Source organism: Aspergillus uvarum (assembly GCF_003184745.1).
Source record: "Aspergillus uvarum CBS 121591 unplaced genomic scaffold BO82scaffold_21, whole genome shotgun sequence".
NCBI lineage: Eukaryota > Fungi > Ascomycota > Eurotiomycetes > Eurotiales > Aspergillaceae > Aspergillus > Aspergillus uvarum.
The window spans coordinates 243766-261447 of NW_020291318.1; the positions used below are offsets into that span (position 1 = coordinate 243766).

A 17682-nucleotide genomic window follows, 5' to 3' on the forward strand; every position below is an offset into this window, starting at 1 on the left:
AAATGAACTCTTCATTTCAAATCCATACCGTAGATGTGTTCTGCAAACGTGTCCTGTCGCAAGTATAGCGTTGTACGGGCTAAGCTCTACAAGAGTCTTGCAAAGAATGCGCAGTCAAAAGGGCCGCAAGTAGTAAGGTCGGAGTTAGAAACTGTATATTACTTATTAGTCAAGTCGTGTTTAGGTATAAGAGACCAGTCTCAACGTCTTCGAGGCAGTACAGTAATTAATGAAAGTAGATTTCAATCTGGGTGAACCAAGCACTGTACAAGATTTAACGAAGTACACTAAATACATGATAAGAACTGAGTAGTCGCCAGCCTCAATCGCGGCGGCTCACTTGTCCACATTCCCAATATACCCTCTCGACCCAAAATCTCGAGCATCCTTCAGAGTGTCACCTTGAGAACATCCACTCTAGCAACAATGCCACCGGTAGCGTTGTTATTTTTCCCCACCGAAGGATCCTCGACCCCAGCTGACGAGATATACAGACTATTCCGATCCAACAGAGTTCGACCAAGTGTGACAGCAGACGCAGAAGCCAAGTAGGATGACTCGACGACGACCTGGGCAGATCTCGCAGCTATATCGACTTCGATTAGCTTGCGGTGTCCATTGATGGCTATCCAGGCCCTCTGGCCGTTCGGGGACAAGACGAAGTCATCCCCAGGGACCCCACGGACAATCACATCAACCGGACCTGTAGGTCGACCATTTTGTGTGTTGATGGGGATGCGGCCAAAGATTCCCTGATTCAGATTGGTAAAGTACACGTTAGACTTGTAGGTATGAATACCATTGGCAGCAACTTGAAGTCCCGTCTGCGTATCCTTTAAGGCCGTTTCATTTAGTGTCGTCTCAACAGAACCACTGTGCACATCCAATTTGTAGATTTGACCCGCCTGGGAGTCTGCGATCAAGAGAGAAGAGGTGCTATTCTCCGACATGCGACACATTCCATTGAGTAATCCTGCAGATGGAAGTTTCGCTACCAAGGATACTGGCACATGGACAGCCCCGAACTCCGAGGACAGGTCGAGATTGCGAAGGTCGACTTTCCAAACCGCATTCGAGCCCGGGACGCCTGAAGCCCCGCTGAGGTTGGCGCTGATTACATAGAAAATGTCCTGTTCCAGTTCCGCAATGCCGAGCAATCCCGTCGTTTGTGGGACCCGAACAACGCGAGACACCTGGTTCTCCTTGAGGGGAGAAACCTGATGGAGGTAGGGCGACACGACCGAAGTTACCAGCAACTGGCCGTTGTGTCGCGTGGCAATGTTCTCGAATGTATGGGGCAGACTGGACTCATCACCAATGACAGTCAGAGGGTAAGTCGTCGTACTTTGAAGCGAGAGCGCGCCAGAAACAAGAGAAATAGCGACTAGCCAGAAAACACCATTTGAGAGCATCTTGATCACAGTTGAATGAATGGAAGCAGGTGGGCAGAAATCCTGCATCATCAGCCGAATAAACCAGCTCTATATAGTCACTGGAAGCCCCACTCCAAAATTCAAAATCTGCTTAACTCCGTTAATCGTAATTAATTGTTCTATTCCAGGGCGTATGCTGACGCGCTCATTTTAACCTGTCTCGATCGCACGTATGTTCTCATTTAGTAAATGATCAGCACCAATTAATACTTCTTTTTCTCAGCTAAGACTCTTTTAAGCTCTTTAAAACACTGTTGTAGGGTAGTATTGTATTCAGATAGTATAGCCTTAAGCTCCTGGTTCTTGCAGTATATATTAAGGAATAATTACTGCTCGGACGCTTGGGTGACCGATTAAATGAAGTTTAGTACTTTAGGTCAGGCTATTTCAGTTATTTACTTTGAATTACTGTAGGATTAACTTTTCGTAGGTCTTAAATATTGTTGGAGGTGTTTATTAGTATTAGCTTATTTAAAGTTTGTACTATCTTACCCTTTTTCTTTATAACCTTATTTTTGTGTTTACCCTGAACGTCTCGCCTATTATTCAATCTGACTAGTTTGATAATCAAATCACAAGCCGGATCACGGTACCTTCGATCTCAGGTCGAAATCCCCTACTTTGGTAGAAATCATAGCGACACGAGACCTATACTGATGGGCATGGGAAGATTTGAAGGATGACAGAACTTCATACTCTGCGCCTTGTCGCCAACCCGAGCAATACCAAGCAGGTAATGCGAATGCGAATCAGCTATCCCTCCACCCATCTTGTGCGCATCTCTTGCTAGAGGGATTAGGGGGAAAGACATGTTTTCTTCTAGGATCAAACTAATCGCGCAGGAATCTATTAAACACGAAGACGGAAGACTACCGACAACAGCATTCAAACTTCGAGAATAATATTCCGATGTGCCTCGCGAGCCCATTAGTCCACGATCAAGATATAGTCTAGTCAGACTTAGTGGGCCTAGGAGGACAGCGACATGGATGTCGCACAGGGTACCAGTAGTGATATATCGGTTACCACGGCAACTCCTTCCCATCGTACTGGTTCATACCTGGGTTATTTTCCCATCCCGGTACGTGGATATTGAGAAACCGTCCATTGTTTTCTTTGCCGGTGGTGAAAACAACATCCAGAACAGCGGCAACTCCAGTGTTGACTGGAAGATCCGCATCCTCGCTTCCCATATCGGTCTTCAGCCACTATTTCTTGGTCAGCGGTTGTTGTATTGAAAGGAGATGGCTTCAGTTCAAAGGGGCGGCTTACACCAGGGCTCACACAAAATACGGTGAAACCCTCAGCCTCCAACTCTTGGGAGTAGAGTACGGTGAGCATGTTCAATGCAGCTTTCGAGATTTTGTAGGAGGGAGTAGGCATCGCTTTATACGCTGGCTGCAACTGAATAGAGCCTGCACTTGTCGAGCTGAATCGGAAGCTATTGTTAATAGGAGGACATCGGAAGAATATGGGTGGAGCATCTACATATTGACGATTCTTTTCTTATTTCCGTTTCTCAGAAGTGGGAGGAATTCTCTTGTGACAAGATGAACCCCTTCCACATTGACGCGGAATGTATCTTCTAAATCGTTCCTATAAAAAGAAAGTATTAGAACACACTGCTTTACTAGGGCAGGTTATAGCCAAGCAGGACGTATAGGCCAAGTAAACACAAACATATTCTCGACAGTGCCAGGCGTCATTACACCCGCGTTGTTGATTAGCACATCCAGGCCTTTTCCATTGAGAGCGGTCGCAATATGTGTCACGGCGTTCTTGACACTCTCTTTCTCTGTGACATCAAGAGGCACGAAGATTACCCGATTCGGGTGCTGTTGCAAGAGCTCCTGAAAAAGAGGGCCTCCAGGGGTCCTGGCAGTAGCGAAGATAGTCTGAACAGTTTCACTTGTTTTGGCGGCCAACTGACGAACCAGTTCGAGTCCAATGCCACGAGAGGCGCCGGTGACAAGGTAAGTACTCATGCTGTAAGTTGGGGTAACCAGGAATTAGAGAGGGGAATGTTGGTCGGGATTGGGGTTCAATCGATGACCTTTTCAATGGTATCGTTCTGGACCGGAGGTCTCGGAACAGAATCTTCTGGTTATGGTTTACAAAGTAGTACGAGGCCACAGACACCTCAAGATTAGCCCGTTCTACCGCTCTGAAGCTAACCGAAAATAACCATTGGAACATGGAGGACAAAAAAAATAAGAAATAGTTAAGAAAGAAATATTTATTGATGATATGTTTGCCGACACTAGCCCAATAGGGAGGATTGGGGAGCTCGAGACCCTTAGGTTGGATCGCATTGCCGCTAAATGCTGACCAGCATCCTTTATCTCCGGAAGATTAAATTTCAACATTGAAAAAACCGTATGTTATAAGGTTGTGTGGCGGATTCCTGCTTACTTATCAACGCTAAGTGAGGTTGGTTCATATAAACATTTGTCAAAGTTCAGGTGACCTGTAGACACTATAAAAGCTTGTTTGGCTCATTTGGCTGACAATTACATTATTAAGTTCGCAGCCACTCGGCAATAACAAGAATCCGGAGATAATCTCCTCTAAAACAGACTTATATCCCTAATAAAAAACCCTAAGGTAAAAGAATAATAAAAGGTATTCCCTAATAAAAAGTCCTAATAGAATATAGACCCTAATAGTCCTAGCAATCCTATTAACACTAACAATCCTGATGTAAATAGTTGTAAAGTATTTAATAAGTACTTAAAAAGCGGTTTTTAAGCAGTTCTATAGAAGGGTATTAACAAAGGTAATGTGGAACGAAATTATGTTTTGTGTAAGTAATAAGATGACTTGGTTGGAGCCACACGAACAAAAAATGAGCCCGGCTGATCTGTAACCTGGCTGTTATAGGACTGATGCCCTAGTATAAGAGGCTCCGTCCTATGCACCCCTTGGTGCCTGAGGCCTTACATACTACTAAGCAAACTAAATAAACTAGCACTAGCTTAGCACACATAAAAGAATCTCGTGCGAACATGAGAACTGGAAGGCTATTTCATCTTGTTCTGAGGCACGTTTCGATTAGCACAATCTACCCGTCCCACAACAAGTCTATAGATTTATATCAAAAATAGTTTTTTTTTTTTGGCTCTTTCTTATTATTCAAAGACATATAATAGTAAGTATAATTCTGTTATGGGTTGAACTTAGATTAATTCTAACCTAAGCATGCCGTACGAACAGAAGGAATAGTAAGGGAACAGAAAGGTTGCAGAGGCTTGGTGGGAAGATAAAGAGGGCTGCAGTCACGTGCAGCAGGTGTTGCAGGTCTTTACTGTAACTATAACAGGTCCTAGACCACTAGTAGTCTGGTTAAATGAAATCTGCCCCCCTCCATAATAGGACAAGCATTGGGATTTATTTGGCTATTGGAGGAAGTATTAGAATGGCGTGCAGACAATCCATCAACACCCATGCATTGAAAGAGGGATCGACTAGATATCATATTGGCGCTTGAGAACATTTAGATAATGCATTTTATTCTTTTCATTGCTTTCTTCTTGCATCCCACTTACAAGCGCCTGCTCTAACTACAAACCCTCACAATGGTCTCCTCTTCCCGAGCCATGATGTCCCTGTTCGCCATTCTCTGTCTGATGGCAGTTCGTGCCCTGTGAAAGACATCACGCTATACTACCAGGCCGTGAGCCAGCCCTTGACAGCTGCCAAGGTGGATGCTCAAATGAAACTCCCAACGGTGGTCCTGGAGGAGATCACCACCATTTCCAGCGTCAGCTGCTCGGCCGAATCAGTGGAAGTCGTCTTTGCTAGCACGGCCGACTATCAGCGCAGCGTCTCCGCGTGGCCCTCGTCCAGCTTCATCCTGCTCGCCAACCACCTCGGCGACTGCGACGCGGAGAACGAACGCGGGGTGTACCTGGTCGAGTCGAGCACGGTGGCCAGCGCAAACAACAACACCATCACGGCCCACACCACCCGCAGCTCGTTCCGGGACCAGGCGCAGTCGATCTCGGTGGCCTTCAACGCGAGCGCGGTGGCATCCCACAAGCGCGACTGGACCATCTCCCTCTCGGATGAGTGGTCGGGCGAGCTCATCAATACGAAAGATCTCGCCATCGACGTGCAGGATGTCAGCCTGGGCACAACCCTGGACCTGAGCGGCGGGGTGGAGCTGGATGTGACCAACTCGACGGCGACGAGCCTATACCTGGAGCTGGATCTCGCCCTTTTCGCTGAGCTGAATGCGTCCGCGCAGGCGACCGCTGCCTATTCCACGGATCTCTGGAGCTACACTTACGACGCCCTGTCGGTCTCCGCCTTTGAGATCACCGGAATCCTCAGTGTCGGCCCCTCTCTGACCCTCGGCGTCAGCGTCAAATTGGAGTCACCGGCGAAGCCAACATCACCGCGGACCTGTCGACACAGATCACCCGCGGCACCAGCTACCTCGACCTGCTGCACAGCGATCGTCGGGCTGGACTCCCTCACAGACAGCATCGGCGACCCTGTCTGGCGAGGTCGATGCGCAGCTGAATCCGTTTGCGAATGTGGAACGCGCGGTTTGGGTGAACGTCGTCAACGGTCTGCTCGAGGTCTCCGCCGGGGTCGAGGCTAAGGCCGAGGTCGTGAATACCTTCTCGGTGGCGGGCGCCGGGGATGTCAGCTCGACCACTGGTGTGACGGCTGTGACTGGGACGGGTGCTTGCAGCAATGGGTACTGGTTCACAGGTGACTTCGTCTTCGACGTGGACGCGTTCGTGACCAGCCTTTACGCGGTGGCTCTGTACACGGTGACAGTTCCGATATTTGCGACGGAATGCTTTCCTTTTTGATCGCTACCAGGTGATGGAGGTCGGCTAGTGTGGGTTGTTTGCTGCCCTGTGGGTTCGAATGCAGATATTCGATCTATTTTTATACATTGTGGCTTAGATATTGAGCTTGTTCTTGGACACCTGAGGTCGTTATCAGCTCGAGCCAAGGCACTAGATACATCTACAGTGCAGGTACAGCTCATATGCTGCTAAACCCTTATCATCCGTCAGTTTTCACTTGTTCTGTCAATTATCACCAGCCTATTTCAGGCAATCCGAGGATTCAGCCCCCATGTCGTATTGCGTTGGTAATTTTAGCACATTGCTGTTTCTCCTTTTGTCCATTCCTTTCTCATGGCACGCTTTCTAAAACCACTTCCGTGGTTACTCGTGGCTTGACCGCAGCATGTATATTTCCTCTCTACAGCTGCTACGATGGGACCGTGGGCCAGGACCACTCCTTGGTCTATCCACTCGTTCCATGTGTCAGTGCTCATGTTCACTTACAATTTATAAGTGTGGTACGAATCAAAGATGCGGTATCACGTGATGATATGTATGTCTTGACGGCGGAAGTTCCGGGGATTCCTCCGGAAAATTGGTGTGGAATCTGCGCTAGCCCTCCTTGGTTGCAGATTGTGAGAAAATGAGATTATATGCCTCGATGACCCCGCATAGGTGTGACGTCGTTCGCCGTTACATGGCCCGTCGACCATTGTGAATTGTTGGACGATGTAGCCTTTTAAGGCACTCCAGTCCCCCCTGCTTAAGAAGGATGTCTGCCTCAGCAGGCACAGCACTCTTCTAATGCGCAAGATGAAAGTGAGAGGGTTCATACATGTTCTGTGCCTGAGTAACCTCGTCTCCGGAGGTCATATAAGTCGTTCTCCCATCAGCCCTAGTCAGTCACACCCTTCTCACAAGTAGGATAGACCTGAACTGCTAGTGACATCTCATAGCCATGGAGCCATTTCTGTTCAACACTTTCCACCCCGGGGCCATCAAACCCACCGGTTGGCTCAAAGACCAGATTCAACTTTCAGCCGATGGCCTGGGAGGCAATCTGATGGAGTTCTACCGCTACGTGCAGCGGTCCACTTGGCTAGGGGGCGAGTACGAGTACAGTGAACTCCACGAGTCGTCCCCGTACTGGTTCAATTATATCGTACCCCTGGCGTGGTCGCTCGATGACGACACACTGAAGTCTCAAGCTCGATACTATCTGGATTATGTTTTGGATCATCAAGCGGATGATGGCTGGATTGGACCCGAGACCACCAGACAGACTCGGGGCATTTGGGCGCGAAGCCTATTGTTCTTTGGCCTGACGGCATGAACCTACCTTCCAGTCATTCAGGACAGAATCCCCACTGACCAGGACGAACAGCAATATGCCGAGGCCGACCCCACCCAAGAGGCGCGCATCGTAGATGCGATGCATAAATTTGCCGTGCTTGTGCACTCCATGCTGAGCGATAACTTCACCGGGCTGATCCAGAATAAAACTCTCGGAGACAACTTTGACCCTTATGGTTTCGGCCTCTCGCGCACCCATGAACTCCCAATCTCTCTGATGTGGTTATATGACAACCACCCTCGCAATAATTCTCAGATTATTCTGGAGGCCATTGAGCTCATGTTCGAAGGTGGCCGACTTGGGGGTCGTGACTGGACTGCTTTCTTCGTTCCAGGGGTGTTTCCTACCGGAGGCACAGGCTATGCAGCCAGTGGCTTCACCCACGGTGTGAACCTAGCTGAAGGTATTCCCCCCTTCCAACTCTCCAGCCTCGTCTGTCAACCCTCAACAGTGATGAATAAAAATTAAAGTGAAAATCTCACCGCGACCACTGCCTAGGTTTACGCTACCCGACCGTTCTTTACCGTCTCAATGGGAACACGAGCCTACTTGCCCAGACACTCACGGCTGTGAACCTGACCGCAACCTACCAAACGTCACTGTCTGGCTCGATTGTGGGTGACGAGCACATTGGGGGATTAAGCCCCCAGAGAGGGTGAGAGAGGGTCCATGGTATTGGCCGCTGTCCATCAGTCAACGCTAACAAGGCGTCATAGATCTGAGTTATGTATGGCTGTCGAATCCATGTTTTCGTACGCCTTCCTGTACCGCTTCCATGGGGTGAACGACTTTGCCGATCGAGCAGAGAGAGCAGCCTTTAATGCTTTGCCGGTCGGCTTGAGCCCGGACTGTATGTCTACCCTCAGAGACTGGCGGCGTAGCAAGGGCTAATTTGGTTACAGGGTGGTCGCGCCAATATGTCACGCAGACGAATGAAGTGTGGGCCAAGAACCTCACTGAGAATCCCTTCTACAATGTCAACTCCTACTCCCTGACATACGGTCTTGAGCCAAATTTTGTAAGTGAATGAATTAGCCTAGTCCCCATCAACAGTCAACGCGGTCACACTAACCAGGATTGCCACTGGAAGCCTTGCTGTACTGTCAACCACCCACAAGGATATCCGAAATTCGTTACATCTTCTTACGTCCGAAAGGGGGATAAAGATATTGCCCACGTCCTCCTGGGCCCGACAACCCTAACTACAACCATCTTGGGCAAGAACCTGAAAAGTAAGTAAGTTGGAATCGGTTATTCCTGCAACCAGCGAAGCTAACGTGAATGTAGTTATTTGCGACACAAACTACCCATTTTCCGAAGACTTAACCTACACAATCACCTCCGACATTAGCTTCAACTTTGCAGTCCGTATCCCAGAGTGGGTATCCGGACTCGCGACCGCACAGGTTGGCTCTTCGAGCAACAAGAAGCAAAGCCTCTCGCCCGACTCGAATGGGTTACACTACTTTTCCATCGGCTTAGGGACCACAACCATTCAAGTTTCACTCCCCATGGCGATCGACATTGTCCCTCGCAACCAATCCGTCGCGATCTATCACGGTCCGCTGCTGTATGCGTTGGCCATTGAGTACAACGAGACCAGCCAGCTGCCTTTGAACTGGTCCAGCCAGCTGCCGCTGGAATCAGGGGAGATTGTTCCCAAAGCCAGAGATCACTATCTTCTTCCAACCTCGAACTGGCAGTTTGCAATCGACCCGTCGACCGCTTTATTTTATAGGGAGAGCAGCAGCGACGCTCTGGCCAATCCCATCTTTGCTAAAGATGCACCCCCGGTCTCCATCTCCGTGGATGCATACCGGGTCAACTGGCCGACCACGCTGGACGCAGCAGCCCTGCCTCCCATCCACCCCTCGGTCAATGCTGCGGATAAAACGACAATCAAACTTATTCCGTTCGGTGCGGCGAAGCTACACATAGCTCAGTTTCCAGTGGCAAACATATCTGCCGCGGCTTAGTCGTTGCGAAGTAGAAAAGTCTTTGAAATACAGCATCCCACGCATAGTGAGCCTAATTTCTCCCGCCCTGTTGTCTTACATGCTTCTGGCTCCGAAGACTTGGGTTGAGCGCACCAAACCTACTCATATATACATCAATCCTCTCAGAGTCAAAAATATTTTTCAAGATTATACTATATAATTGGCCCCCCTTAGGCAGTCCGTCGGTAGTGTTTTGATGGGTGCGTTGGTCCGTGCAAAGCGCGGCAGAATAGCCCCGAAAAAGGGCGGTGAGGTTGCAGACCGTACAAAATGCCCTGAGACTATACCGAACTTTATGGCCTGAATATTTCCGCCCATCATATTGAAGATACTGTATTGGTGAATCAAGACTATTTCCACATTCAGAACTAGCTACATCGATGGAAGAGTATTGCCCAATAAGTAAAGGTCTATACTTATCTGGGTAGACAAGGGTCTGGAAGTCGCGTGGCTGCTTTTTACAGGAGCTGGCTCGTGGGAGCATATATATATACACCCAACACCTCTATTCCCTAGAAGACAATCCACACTAGAACGAACTGGTCGGCCTTTTCCAATCGATTTGTTATGAAACGAATGCACATCTTGATAGATATAAAAGTACCCAGTGGCCTAGAATCATCCCAATAATCCATTTCCTAAGGATTTTATGATTATTATAGCACACCAAGTTGTACAGGGTTGTGACATGATATTCCTCCTGTGCTGCCCGAAAGGTATGGTCAACTCGTGCATCAATTAGTGACGTACTTCGTATAGTGACCTCTACAGGAAGCCCTGCGAAGCTCCTACATATCTCTAGCATGCACCTGGAGCAGAGAGACTTTGACCAAGCCCCTGACCGGAACATGTGTTGCAGCCCAACGTTGCATACAAAGCATTCATTCCCCCGTGCACGGTCCTGCAGGTCCAAATCCACAGGACGATTTGAAGGAAAGCATTTTGCAGAGCTAGATTCCAAGTAGTTTGCTGAAAACCTTTTGTCGCAGAGCTTATAAACAGCTTCACCCAGGTTTACTCACTTATCTTCGCCGCCGGGTAGAGATAGCCGGTGATCTGCTATAGCAGGGACCCCCAGTCGGATAACTCGATTATCGGGGCGCTGCTGATTGGGCTTTGGTTCTTGTGCCTTATGCTTTTGCCCAATGTCCAAACGAGTATGTGTAAGAGCTGATAACGGCGATTGTCAGCTGCTTTGTGATGCAGATCGCTGGAGCTTTGCTCGGTGGCTGTACGCATTTGTGTAGATATCCACAGGTGGTGTCCTGTACATACCCAGCACTACAAGTCACGTTCAACATGATCAGAGGATAGCGTCTTTCTTCCAGGCAGCATTCAGAGAGGTGGGTGATCTCATACAATTCCACTGATACTGTTGCTGCTACGCGGGCAAATAGTCACATGCCCTTTTCCTACCCAACCGAAACTGCCAAACACTCCAGAATCTTCTCCTGGGATCACGAGGAGCGGTCAGCACCAGATCAGTACGCACGTAATGAAAGCTCCTCAGCATCCTGGATCGCCTGCCAAATTTATTTCATTGAAGCACGGATGGACACCACGAGATCCTTCGCGAAACCGCCATCGCCCACCCACTGCCTCCGGGGCCTGCTGACGCTGACGCCGACGTTGGAGACTTCATCGATGCCCCGTCGTCTAGTCTACCATCTATGTTGAATCAGGCATGTTGATCGTCGCGGGTTTCGCCTTCGACTAACCCCCGCCACCCCATGGACCATGACGCCAAGCTGATGCCGTAGACTGGGGTACATTCTCCAGCAGACGCAGGCGTTACTGAGCCAGTCCACTACCGGAACGCCACGGCACCATGACAAGCTCCCCTTCCCTCCAGACGACGCTGACGCGAGACTGGGCTCTAGTCCGAAGTTGGATTTATAATGGGATTCCAAATGGAAGCGACGGTTGACTACGGCTCGTCGGCTCCAGCGTTATCAGCAGCCGTCAGCAACGTAGTGGACCTTCCGGACCGTGGAGAAGGGGGAGGCGAAAAGGCCAAAAGATACGAGATTTCTCCTGGCTGGGTTCTGGCGAGTAAGAAGAGAGGCCGCAGGGCGTAGTTCTTCCCGCTGTGACAGAGACACGCGATGTGGGAAGGTTTGAGACCTGGTTCCTGTTTGGTTGACTCCGGATGATCGGCGAGGAGAAAGGACAACAGGCTGTGCTGAATGTACAGTACCCTTCCCCAGGCTGCAAGATTTGTATCTCGGTAGCGAGGGAAAGGGAAAGGGAAAGTGGTAAGTCCGGGTATCGGCAGTTGGAGTTGTGCATAATGAAGGCAGGATGAATGGGAGTCTCTGCTGTGATCAGCTCTGGTTATCTCCGGTATTCCCTGTATACAGTGTGTAGTATAACTAGTATACTTCGTACCGAGTATAGTGGTTAGGCGGCATAGTGGTTAGGCGGCAGATCGGGGCCCGTGACACCGGGCGGTGAAGGGCGGAAATGGTCGACCGGAGCCGGGCCGGGAGCCGGTGTGAAGCAGAACAAGTAGAACAAGTAGAACATGCAGAACCAGCAGAACGGCAGAACGAATGGATGGGATTCCTGTTACTTCATCGCCTGTCCACATTGCCCCTTTGGGGGGACAATCACCGACCCGGTTGTGAACTATCATAGGTCTCCTCCGGGGCAACACCACGAGAAGCCCTCTGATTCCCCAGATCGAACTGTTGTCTTCCCCTCAATTTGGGGTAGAGCGGATTTCCGGGGGAAAAGGACGCATGGTTTCTTGATTTGGTTTTTTACGGATTATTTACCCATGATATCACCACTCGAGAAGGAGAGTGATTAAACTAGTGTAGGCGGGCCGATTCGTGGCCAAAAAAAAAATAAAAAATAAAAAATAAAAAAAGGGAATAATGGTTTTTAGCTAGCCAAGCGGTTGATTGACCAGGCTAGTCGCCTTCTAGAATGGAGTGGCGGCGTTGAGGCGGCGTTCACCGGGCATTGAACAGGTCCGGCCACCGGTGAGCCCGCCAGTGCAATGGGATCATTGGGTGCAATTTGCTGCCGTTGGCTGGGTTTCCTCTCTTCCCCAGATCCATGACCCAACCCTAATGCCTGCCCTTAGCTTGGCTTGTCTCTGCACGTGGAGACGCGTTGACTGGCCCGACATGGCAATTTCCATGAGCAATCGATTCTTCTTCGCTGGGCCGGGGCAAACTTTCTCCGCATGTTCTGCTGCATGTGTAACACAGACACATCCTCCCAAGCCTTCGTCTGGAATAGGAAAGGCAGGCGATCTGTCGCAGTGCCAGATGGTGTGGTGTAGGTATAAAAATTCATTCAGATAGATGGCTGAGTCAGCACCTGCGCCGTGGAATCCATGCCGCATGCGGACTAGAGCCAGCTAGGCCTTACGGTTTCCGGTTTAGTGAGAACCCGGATCAGGACTAGTCCCGCCGGGAGGCGCAGATTTTGCCCTTGCGGAAGGTTCCAAGGTCCTTTTTTTGCCGCCCATTGCATTTGCAACATGCTTGAAGGTTGAAGGTTGATAAGATGAATCTTCAATTCTCCATAGCTGTGTTTGCTGCTGCATTACTCCGTATGCTTCCCTTCTTGACTTGAAACTCCGATGCACGTCCCTACCTGGCCCTGACTCAGTTGCAGCAGTCTCTTCCCCCATTTCCATTACCCAACCCCATTATCACATCCCCTCGTGATAACACCGAGGGTCAGCCCCGTCTGCGCATGGAAATTTCTATAAGGCTTGTATGTTTTCGGAGGACGGATGTAGCCATGGGCAAAGGCGAGCAAAACCTCACTAAGCAAACTTCACTAAGCGAGGTGACCAAGCTTGGGCCATCTAGGGCTGCTGCACTGCCAGCAGCTGCCATAATAACAGTAATCCATTATTGATCAATCTATACTATGTGTGCAGTAACTGTTGCTGGGGAGCAACTTCGGGAGAATTACCTACTCAGCCCCATGCATATCTCTTCTCCATCCCAGCTGATCAGGGTGATCAATGCAGGTTGAGGTCATGGATCCCCCTGGTGGGAGCAGGAGCTGTCAGTCAGGATTCGAGATCAGGTACCGGACCACTGGGGCCGGGGGTAAGTCGCATGAAACCATTGATAAAACGTAAAGCAAACGATACTGCGTACACATTGACTTGTCGAGCAGACATTATCAGCGGACGGATTCTGGGTTCGGCCGGACGACTCCACCTGTAACAGTGATGATTGTTACCTGTTTGGGTGGTAGAGTGTTGGACCCCCCACACAGATTCCCCCAAGTGTGAAAAAGCCTAAATCTACCGATCCGCCGTGGATGCAACGAAGCGACTGCGGCCAGCCCGGGCTCTTTTTCTTATATCCTCCCTCCACCTTTTTGAGTCCTCTTCTCTTCCTTCTCTCTCCTCTGCTTCTTCTTGAAAGTTGGCCCGTTGACTTGGTTGGTGCTGCGCCCTATCATTTTTCTTGCTGCTTTCATACGTCTTGACTACGCCTTACGACTTCACTCACGACACACTCCTCTCCTCCTATCGCCACTCTTGCACTTTTCTTTTTCTCTCTCCCCGTCACTATGGCCAGCCACGGTAGAGATGTTGAGGCTTTCGATGCCCACCAGCAGTATCACGATGAAGACGAGAAGATCGAGAAGGTCGCCCCCAATGAGTCTCCCCCAGCCGATGACCCGTTCGGCAACGAAGAGATGGCCGAAGTCAAGTTCCGTACGATGAAGTGGTGGAATTGCGGCATGCGTGAGTCTACTAGTCTTAGGGCACAGTGGCCGTCCGCCAGCGTCCGTCATATCATCTAAACAATACCCCTCCTTAGTCATGATCGCCGAAAACATCTCCCTGGGTATTCTGTCGCTGCCCTCTGCCGTCGCCACCTTGGGTATCGTCCCGTAAGTGCCTAACCCTAATCAGAAAGCGACATGTTTTGCAGCACCGTCAGACTAAACTCCTTCTCAGCTCCATTCTCATCATCTTGGGAATGTCGGGTATCTCCTGGTACACCGGTTATGTCATGGGACAGTTCAAGCTGCGCTATCCCCAAGTCCACAGCATGGGTGACGCCGGAGAGCTGCTCATGGGCCGCATCGGACGCGAGATCATGTTCATCGGCCAGCTGCTGTTCTGCATCTTCCTGATGTCCAGTCACGTGCTCACTTTCACGGTGCTGTTCAACACCATCACCGGCCACGGCACCTGCACCATCGTCTTCGGCGTGGTCGGTCTCATCATCAGTTGTATCTTCGCGCTTCCTCGCACCATGGGCAAGGTGTACTACATGTCCATCGTTTGTAAGGAGTCCCCGCATTCCAGTTCCGCGGGTGCATGTAATTGACCGGTTATGACAGCCTGCCTGAGTATCATCGTCGCCACCGTCGTCACGATGATTGCGCTTGGAGTTGAAGCCCCGGCGCACGTCCAGAACGATGTGACCACCCACCCGAGCTTCGTCAACGCTTTCTTGGCCGTCACCAACATCATCTTCGCTTTCAGTAAGCTCCGTCCCGGCCTCTGTGGAATTTCGCTGGGGATGGATACTGACCACTCCATAGTTGCCCACGTGGCTTTCTTCGGCATCATGTCCGAGATGGAGGATGTCCGCGACTTCCCCAAGTCCCTGGCCATGCTACAGGTGCTCGACACGACCATGTACATCATCACCGCGATGGTCATCTACCGCTACGCCGGACCGGACGTCAAGTCTCCGGCCCTTTCTTCCGCCGGCCCGCTCATGAGCAAGGTCGCTTACGGTCTTGCCATCCCTACGGTATGTCCAGTTTATGGGACTGGTTGTTAGGTCCGCCGTGCTGATTCAAACGTTAGGTCATCATCGCCGGTGTCATCTTCGGCCACGTCGCCTGCAAGTACATCTTCGTGCGTGTGTGGCGTGGATCTCCCCAGATGCACACGAACAGCCCCGTCGTGGTCGGATCGTGGATCGGTATCGCCTTGGCTGTGTGGGTGATCGCCTGGGTCATTGCCGAGTCCATCCCCGTGTTCAACGACCTGTTGAGTTTGATTGTACGTGTGGTGGTTCCCTTGTGCCCGGCTCGCTTACTAATTACGGTGATTCTGTAGTGCTCTCTCTTCGGCAGTTGGTTCAGTTGTATGTCTCGCACTGACTTCCACTTTGTTATGCGATGCTAACAGTGCTCTAGATGGTATCCCCGCTCTCATGTGGATGATCATGAACAAGGGCCAATACACCGCCACTCCCCAGAAGATCTTCCTGACAATCGTCAACCTAATCATCCTCGGTATTGCGTGCGCGATTGTGAGACCTCGTTTCAATAATTGTTTGAGAGCATCATACTAATAATCTCGCAGTGCGGTCTCGGACTTTATGTGTCTGGCAAATCCATCCACGACAGCACCTCCTCGGCCAGCTGGACTTGTGCCAACAACGCTCAATCGTAATCACTTGACCCGAGACGTGGCTCGCGAGTAGGAGCACCCGCCGCCAGCGACCGAGCTTTCCTTTTATCTATACATACGTGCATTGCATCTTTATACATATACATACATAGCTGGTCCCAGATTAAGCTGGGCTGTCTGGGCTTTTTGCGGTATTAGGGTTGGTACTACGACTGGTTTCTAGCAGGCATTTTTGTGATCTATTGTTTATGCAGAGTTATGTACTGCGCCAGTTAATGACTTGCGGGTGTTTTGCGTATGTTTGCTTGGTAGTGTTCGGGGTAGGTTCGTCTGTCGAAGGTTGTGTAGTGTAGATAGGGTTCATGTGTGGTCTGTTAGCCTCAGGGGTAGATGTCGGGGCTGCGTTAGTGGACTGCGGAGGCAGTGGGCTGTCCAGATTAGGGAACGAGTAGGAGTATAAGTCGTACAGCACACTAAGAACACTAACTTCGATGCAGTGGTTCTTGTGCGACGACCTTAATCTGGTGTGTGACCAGATCGGGCTAGGAGCAGATAGCTTATCTTGACCTTCACTTAGTGACCTTGTGAATGTGCTATTGTTGTCGGAGAATCGAATGGATTGTCCGCCTTCGGAGGACTAACATATGCGAATCGAGGTTCTAGACCCTTATGCTGTTGTGCCGGTCTCATCATCATATTTATTGACTGGGTCTACAAGGCATGCTCCCGATGATCACGCGACTACCTTCCAACTTCGAGCATTGGCTGTGCACCGCTTCAGATCCATTTGAGTCGCGTAACACACACTGCGTGGTTTCTAGCCCACATTCCACATGGATTGACCATTGACTACTACTTAGTACTCGATGTACGACTACAATGACATCCTACCCCTCCCATCCAACCCCTCCAACCAAACCTCCAGTCCAGTCCCCGGCATACACGTGGATCACCACCTAACTTAACGCACGGCCCCTCCCGGCCTCGGGTACCTTAATCTCTCTAGGGCAAATTCCTCCCAAATTCTTCTGCCTGATCACCACCGACCCACTTTTACCATGTGTTGACGAATAATCGGATGCATCGCCAGCGCCAAGCGGGCTCATGGCTACCAGTCGGGGTTCTTGCAGGCTTTTTCCCTCAACCGACTAAGGACGAGTGTGGCTTAGGCTGGTCAGTTTTGGAGATGGTTCACGAACGCCTCTTCCCGATGCCCGGGGTTGATTCTTTGGGAAAGAGTTCTAGCGCAGTGCTCTTTGTCCTACTCAGAGAACCACTGTGTTTAGTTTCAGGGAAACAAGGGAGTAAGCACACGATGTAACCTCCCTCCTCACCCTCTGTCCATCGACAGAAGATCGATCAAACATAGGGAACGCCGAGAGTCCTCCAAGAAAAGCGCCCAGCTGCCCAGTCCTATCGGCGTCATCGCCTAGCCGTTAGTCTTTTTGGGAGTGGGGCGGAGGGTGTTGGCACTTGGCAGCTAAAAAATGAACCAGTCCTGTTTCTGGAGTACGTACGGGATACTTAAGTGGGATGTTGCGCTGCTGAACGTACGGAGGAAGGTGCGTGCGTGCATGCTGTGTTGTGCTGTCTTGCGCAGTGTTTAGGGTCAACGTTGCTGGGTGGAGACCGAAACCAACACCGCGGGATGGATCACTCTTATTGTCGGCCATCGAAAAGGGGAGGCGACTGCAACTGAGTACCCAGATCACTTGATCGGAATCGAGGGCGACAA

At 50.3% G+C, this 17682-nt stretch overlaps 5 protein-coding genes across 5 annotated transcripts; 3 read left to right on the top strand and 2 right to left on the bottom strand.

Annotated features, from left to right (window-relative positions):
* Positions 1-389: 389 nt before the first annotated feature.
* BO82DRAFT_431580 (uncharacterized protein) lies at positions 390-1412 on the bottom strand (the record flags this gene model as incomplete). Its single annotated transcript, XM_025640712.1, has 1 exon — positions 390-1412. One exon carries the CDS (start codon positions 1410-1412, stop codon positions 390-392), a length of 1023 nt encoding a protein of 340 aa, XP_025492863.1.
* An 854-nt stretch (positions 1413-2266) lies between these two features.
* On the bottom strand, positions 2267-3722 carry BO82DRAFT_382873 (SDR family oxidoreductase). The gene is made up of 4 exons (XM_025637968.1): positions 3114-3722; positions 2922-3029; positions 2706-2862; positions 2267-2641 (listed from the first exon to the last, which is right to left on the bottom strand). Exons 1-4 carry the CDS (start codon positions 3416-3418, stop codon positions 2456-2458), a joined length of 756 nt encoding a protein of 251 aa, XP_025492864.1. The 5' UTR covers positions 3419-3722; the 3' UTR covers positions 2267-2455.
* Positions 3723-5008: 1286 nt separating this feature from the next.
* BO82DRAFT_413302 (uncharacterized protein) lies at positions 5009-6256 on the top strand (the record flags this gene model as incomplete). Its single annotated transcript, XM_025639869.1, has 3 exons — positions 5009-5065; positions 5104-5790; positions 5888-6256. The coding sequence occupies 3 exons, from the start codon at positions 5009-5011 to the stop codon at positions 6254-6256; spliced, it is 1113 nt and encodes a 370-aa protein (XP_025492865.1).
* A 940-nt stretch (positions 6257-7196) lies between these two features.
* BO82DRAFT_382874 (uncharacterized protein) lies at positions 7197-9568 on the top strand (the record flags this gene model as incomplete). Its single annotated transcript, XM_025637969.1, has 7 exons — positions 7197-7565; positions 7623-7995; positions 8091-8247; positions 8309-8442; positions 8495-8610; positions 8683-8824; positions 8880-9568. The coding sequence occupies 7 exons, from the start codon at positions 7197-7199 to the stop codon at positions 9566-9568; spliced, it is 1980 nt and encodes a 659-aa protein (XP_025492866.1).
* A 4413-nt stretch (positions 9569-13981) lies between these two features.
* Positions 13982-16485, top strand: BO82DRAFT_308394 (putative amino acid transporter). The gene is made up of 9 exons (XM_025632313.1): positions 13982-14315; positions 14392-14464; positions 14532-14863; positions 14921-15064; positions 15125-15339; positions 15396-15593; positions 15651-15678; positions 15731-15846; positions 15900-16485. The coding sequence occupies exons 1-9, from the start codon at positions 14138-14140 to the stop codon at positions 15987-15989; spliced, it is 1374 nt and encodes a 457-aa protein (XP_025492867.1). The 5' UTR covers positions 13982-14137; the 3' UTR covers positions 15990-16485.
* Positions 16486-17682: the final 1197 nt, after the last annotated feature.

Coding starts and splice junctions, on each gene's coding strand:
- BO82DRAFT_382873 (XM_025637968.1), bottom strand. CDS start 3,418: ATGAGTACTTACCTTGTCACCGGCGCCTCTCGTGGCATTGGACTCGAA. Junction 3,030..3,113: donor CCTGGCACTGTCGAGAATAT/GTTTGTGTTTAC, acceptor TTCTTTTTATAG/GAACGATTTAGAAGATACAT. Junction 2,642..2,705: donor TATTTTGTGTGAGCCCTGGT/GTAAGCCGCCCC, acceptor ACCAAGAAATAG/TGGCTGAAGACCGATATGGG.
- BO82DRAFT_308394 (XM_025632313.1), top strand. CDS start 14,138: ATGGCCAGCCACGGTAGAGATGTTGAGGCTTTCGATGCCCACCAGCAG. Junction 15,065..15,124: donor CAACATCATCTTCGCTTTCA/GTAAGCTCCGTC, acceptor ACCACTCCATAG/TTGCCCACGTGGCTTTCTTC. Junction 15,847..15,899: donor TCGGTATTGCGTGCGCGATT/GTGAGACCTCGT, acceptor ATAATCTCGCAG/TGCGGTCTCGGACTTTATGT.